At 58.8% G+C, this 5455-nt stretch overlaps 1 protein-coding gene across 2 annotated transcripts in view; it reads left to right on the top strand.

Annotated features, from left to right (window-relative positions):
• Positions 1–1827: 1827 nt before the first annotated feature.
• S100A11 (S100 calcium binding protein A11) overlaps positions 1828–5455 on the top strand; it is a 6617-nt gene continuing 2989 nt past the window's right edge. The window contains exons 1-2 of one of the 2 annotated variants that reach the window (XM_023521831.1): positions 1828–1857; positions 1998–2138. In XM_023521831.1, coding sequence (XP_023377599.1) covers positions 1831–1857; positions 1998–2138 — 168 coding nt within the window. In that variant the 5' untranslated portion in view covers positions 1828–1830. Of the gene's footprint in view, positions 1858–1997; positions 2139–3109; positions 3209–5455 lie in introns of those variants that run through there. The other variant, XM_011377695.2, reaches the window with a different exon arrangement.

Here is a 5455-nt window from a genome sequence, read left to right as displayed (position 1 = left end):
CCCACACCCACACACCCCCACTCCCCCTCACCCCCACTCCCCCTCACCCCCCGACGCAACTGCCGGATGCGGCCCTGAAGGCGGGGGTCGCTGCGGGGAGCGGGGCACTGGCTCTGCCCTCAAGCGGCCTGCAGTCCAGTGAGGAAGACGGACAGTGGACAAAGTGACATTAGAGTGTGGTAAGAATTACACGCTAAGGAGCGAGGGCAGAACGTGCGGTGGACGCGCAGCAGGTGGAAGGCTTCCCGCGTCCTGCGCGCTCTGTCTGCCGGGAACTCATGAGGCCGGGTGCCCAAGATTCCCGCAGGAGGCTGGTCACATGGCACACTCTGTCGAGCAGGCCCCAGAATTCCAGACTCCCGAGAGGAACGCGGGCCTTCGGCATAAGCCACGCTGTAGGGTCGAGGCGCAGGGAGCCACCCGCAGGCACAGTAAGAGAAGGCGAAGAAACGGTGACAAGCCCCCAAAGCCATGTTCCCAGATGCCACCAGGGGCCACATTGGGAGCAGCCCTCTCCAGGGAAGGCAGTGTCAGGCTGCTAGGGTAACTCTGTTTTTGCACAGATGTCTGGCCCAGTCTCGGGGTGAGAAATGCCCAGGGGAGACGATGTCTCGGTTTTGATGCTACAGACTCGACTGTGTCTCTCCAGACCCCAAAAGTCATATGCGGAAGCCCTAACCCCTAGTGTGACTGGCCTGGCGGAGATGCGGTGTTTAGCAGGTAATTATGGCTAAATGATGAAATGATTACAGGCCCAAAGAGCGGAGCTCTAAGTCAGTAGGACTGTGGCCTTATAAGAGGAGGACCAGCGAGAAAGCAGCCATGTGCAGGCCAGGAAGGACGCTCTCTCCAGGAACGGAATCGGCTGGCACCTTGATCTTGGACTTGAAGCCTCCAGCACTGTGAGAAGAAGCCCCCCAGTCTGTGGTATTTGGGTGTGGCAGCCCAGGCCAGCTAAGACAGATGAGGTGAGAAAGGCTGCTTGCAGACAGATCCAACAGGTGTGCAAAGGCCCAGAGATGAGAAAGGGATTCGAATTTTGAGCCCCCACTCCAGTTCCAGAGTCTGTCATCGTGAACATCCACCTCATCCTTCAACACCCAGCTCAAGCATCGCTTTCTCCATGATGCTTTCCCTGCCCCCTCCCGACGCCTCCCCCCGCCCCCAGAGTTAACCACTCATTTCCTTCCTGGCGCTGTCCTGCACCTTGGTCGCAGCCCTGTTATTACATTCGTCACCCTCTACTGTGCCCATGTCAGGCCCTACCCAACCCTGCACAGAGCTCAGGTTGCATCGAGAATGCCCCTGTGTCGTGGAAGCCCCCCTTCCATCCCCTGACCAGCCTCGCCTCCTCCGGACCTCGCCATCAGCTCGCCAGCCCTCGCTCCTCGCTGGTCCTCAGCCCGGTGTCTGCTCCGGCCCTTCAGTGTGACGCACTCTGCCAGAGCTCCTTTTGCCTGCTGTCCTTCCCGAGCGCTCCCTCCTCTGCCTGAACACCTACTTGTGTAATGGCTCTATTTCAGCATGAGCCCGGGGAGCCGTCACCAAGGGCAGCCCCAACTGGAAGGCGCCATCCCCCAAGCCTGGTTCTGGATGAGTCACACTTACTTGGTGTAACTCTATTCTCTGATTCCACTCAAGCGGCCTCACGGGGCAGAGGAATTATTGAACAAAATAAATGTCTTACAGCAAATCAGGAAAACGAAGCAACCAGGCTCCGGAAGAACGAGAAGACAAGCAAAGCTGGGTCCCAGACTCTCGCTCCCTGTGCTTCCCCATTAGACAACTCGGCTAATCTCCAAAACTACTGTTGAATGAATAAACTGAAGAATGTGTTCATTCATGAAGGTTAAAGAGGTTTGCGCAGCCACATAGAAGCTAAGAAGTGTGTATGTGATAGACAAGGCACTGGGGGCCATTTCGTTTGTTGTTTTGTTGGGCTGGGTTTTGTTCGCAATTGCTCGGAGCTGTACCTTAGGAAAGTGTGTTTTAAACAGTCCACAGAACAGACTGGAGGGCAAGAGGGGATGAATGTCCAGACTAGAACACCGGAGGTGGAGGCGGAAAATTCGAGGCGCAGATCCGAGAGAGAGTGTGAAAACGCGTCAGAGAGGCCTGGCTCGGGACGAGATTTCGGGGTAAGAAAGGGATTTAGAGTCGGAACCAGGCTCCGGCATCCTCAAGTCCAGAGAAGAAAGCATGGCGAGAAGGGGGAGAGAGGGGTGTCGGGAAAGAAGCCATTTCTCGAAGGACTGAGTCTGAGGCTCGGGTGGGACTTTCAGGTGGACTCAAGACCCACTGACAGTGCGCGTCTGCGGGCGGGGGGCGGGCGGGGGTGAGATCTGCGTGGGGGCGGGGCGGCAGGGTGCCCAAGCCCCGCGGCCCAGGGTCTCCCGCTCACACCTGCTCCGGCGTCTGCAGCCCTCTCAAAGCCATCACTTCACGTGACAGTGTCACGAGCTCATGAAATAGGACGGGCGACATCGCCTCCTATTATAGAGAAGGAAATGGAGGTTCAGCGGAATGAGGGTTTTTGCGATGAAATAGTGGACTCAGGATTCAAACCCAGAGCTTTTGATCCTTAATCCAGCTCCCAAGTCCGTTGCCAGGGGCACACGGATGGAGGCTCTGCTGGCAGGGGTCAGGCTCCCATCGCGGCAGCTTTTGTTGCTAACTGTTGTCATTCACACAGACGTGGCAGGCAAAGGCAAACCAGCAGTGCTCGCGATAGCCACGTCCAGTGTGAGGAACAGGTAACCCTGCTTCTGGAAACGTCTACTCTCCCGACGGTGACCTACGCCCCGGGTGGCACGTTTTTAAACGGTTTCTTTCTGCCTATTTAACGTGAATGATCAGAATGAGCTAGAAGCGGGAAAGACCCACCACAGGCACCGCCAGACTTCCCGACGCCGGCCAGGCAAACTTTTAATTCCGAAAGGTCGAAAATCAGCCAGCTTCGCAGGACAATGGGCTTTGTGTGAGTTCCAAGGAGAAGCTGCCTGGGAGGCTGGCGAGTCTGGATCTGCGCGGCGGGCAGCGGAGCGGGGGCCCGGGCGAGTGAGTCAGGCGGGCGGGGACGGGCGGGGACGGGCGGGGACAGGCGGGGACAGGCGGGGACAGGGAGGGACCCCGCCCAGCCCGCCGCTGCTCGGACCGCGCCGCGCCGCTCCGCGCCCACAGCCCGCGCGCCGCGCTGCACGCCGACATGGTAAGTCCGGCTTCGGTCCACTCGTCCTCCGAGGCCGAAAGGAACCCGCCCGGGGCACACTTTCCCCCGGGCTTGACCTGCCGCTTCCATGCGGACGTGGCAGGAAAGAGCGGGCAGCTCAGCCCGCGGGTCGGGGACCCCGGGGAGAGGGCGGAGGGAAGGGGCCCTGTTACCCCGGTAACGGCCCCAGGGGCCGCGGAGCCGGTGCGCTCCCGCGCGGGCATTAGGGCTCCGGCTGAGAAGCCGAAGTCACCGCGGGGAGCCCGCCGGGTCCCGCTGGGCCGAGAAGGGACCGGGTCCCGACTGGGCCGGGAAGAGACCCGGAAGGACCGGGGTCCCGCTGGACCGGGAAGGACCCGGGTCCCGCTGGGCCGGGAAGGACCGGGGTCTCGCTGGGCCGGGAAGGGACCGGGTCCCAATGGGCCGGGAAGAGACCCGGAAGGACCGGGGTCCCGCTGGACCGGGAAGGACCCGGGTCTCGCTGGGCCGGGAAGGGATCTGGGTCCTGCTGGGCCGGAAGGGACCGGGTCTCGCTGGGCCGGGAAGGACCCGGGTCCCGCTGGGCCGGGAAGGGATCTGGGTCCTGCTGGGCCGGGAAGGACCGGGGTCCCGCTGGGCCGGGAGCCCCGCGCCGAGGCACAGACGCGGGTGGAATGCTGCGAGCGGCACCAGCCCCCCTCTGTACCCCAGAGAGGGCACATTTCAGAACCGTAGTCGGAACCCTGGTAAAAATCCGTTTCAGTAAGTCACCCGCAAACTACAGGAGTCTGAAACCCGAGCGCCTCCGGGAAGCCGAGGCTCAGCCAAGAATGTGGGAGGAGCCGGCCCGGGCCCCTCCGCCTTCCAGAGCCTTCTCGCCCACCGACCTTTCCCGCACTCGCTGCGCCCCCTGTTTCGGCCTCTGAGCTCCTGCCGTCCCCACTTGGCGTTGTCCTTCCGCCTTTTCCATCAAGCCACCTCCAGAACCCACCTTGCCTCTCCTTGGCGAAGGGAGTCAGGAACCAACGCCCGCGGCCCGAACGGGGCTTCTGCTCCTCCCCCAAGCCACCAATGGATTTTGCATTTTTAAGAGGTTGAAAGAAAATCAGAGGAGAAATAACACTTTGTGAAAATTAGATGAAAATCAAACTTCGTCGTCCACAAGTCAAGTTTCATGGCCCCCGGGCCACGCCCGTTCACCTAGGCAGCGTCTGTGTGGCTGCTGGCCACCACGACAGCAGTGACAGACCACTGCGGCCCACGCTGGCCTGAAATATTTACCATCTGGCCCTTTACAAACCGAATTTGCCAAGCCCTGCTCTGCGCGTCATATTCTGTACCCCCATGACTCTTTCTCTATTCTTTCCGTGCAAAATGAGTCAGTGTCACGTGGGACCTGGGAGTGGCAGAGCCCACCCCACCAGAAGACCTGGAATGGCTGCCCCGGAGGAGGAAAGTGGGGGCCGCCGGGGGTCCTTGGAAGGAAAAGAGGGTGTCGGTTAAGAATGAGAACTGCAGTACTTGAGTCTTTTTCAAGTATTACTATTTCACTTATTATTTATTTATTTTTGGTTTCCTCAAATATTGAGTATTTAGGGTGCATTTTAAACATTCTTTCTCAGTATCTATTTATCACATTGCTTCTCCTGTCATGGTCCTCACCAAACACAGTGACGTGGGGGAGGGGGAGGGGGGAAGGGCTGGCCTCCAGGCAGGGAGCAGGTCTCACCCCGGCCACTGCCCCACGGAGGGCAAAGCTTTCCTGTCTCTGGGCCTCTCTCCTTGGGCACCGTCTCCAAAATCACCTCCAGCTCTACAGATTTTGCAGTTCCATTTCAGTGAGTCGATCATTGTGCTTCTTTCCTTTGTTTTGGAAAATTACCTCTGGGGAGAAATGCAGAGGTTTTAGTTTTCTCCTTGCGGCGGATAGCAGCAGTTTTCAAGAGAACCAAAGTCGTCTAAATTACAGTCAAGACTGATGGGAAGGAGAAAAACAGTAAAGTGGAAGGCCACTCCGAAACTGGAAAAGCAAAGCCATCTATTTCTCAAGAAAAAGCAGCAGAGGAAGCTCCTGCGGTTCTAGAAAAAGGTCGCGAAGCCCCCCAGTCTGGAGCTTCCTGTCCTTTCTGGTGCACCGTCCTAGCAGGCCCTGTGCTGTCATCTGACAGTGCGATTCCAGAGCTGATAAGCCGTTGTGCAAACACATCCGTTTCTACGCTACGGTGTTTTGTTTCTTCCCCAAACCCTGAAGACACCGACATTTTTTTT

This window comes from Pteropus vampyrus, unplaced genomic scaffold (genome assembly GCF_000151845.1).
Source record: "Pteropus vampyrus isolate Shadow unplaced genomic scaffold, Pvam_2.0 Scaffold319, whole genome shotgun sequence".
In the NCBI taxonomy this organism is placed as follows: domain Eukaryota; kingdom Metazoa; phylum Chordata; class Mammalia; order Chiroptera; family Pteropodidae; genus Pteropus; species Pteropus vampyrus.
Note: the sequence above shows the minus strand (reverse complement) of the source record. Positions and strands in the feature narration are given on the sequence as shown.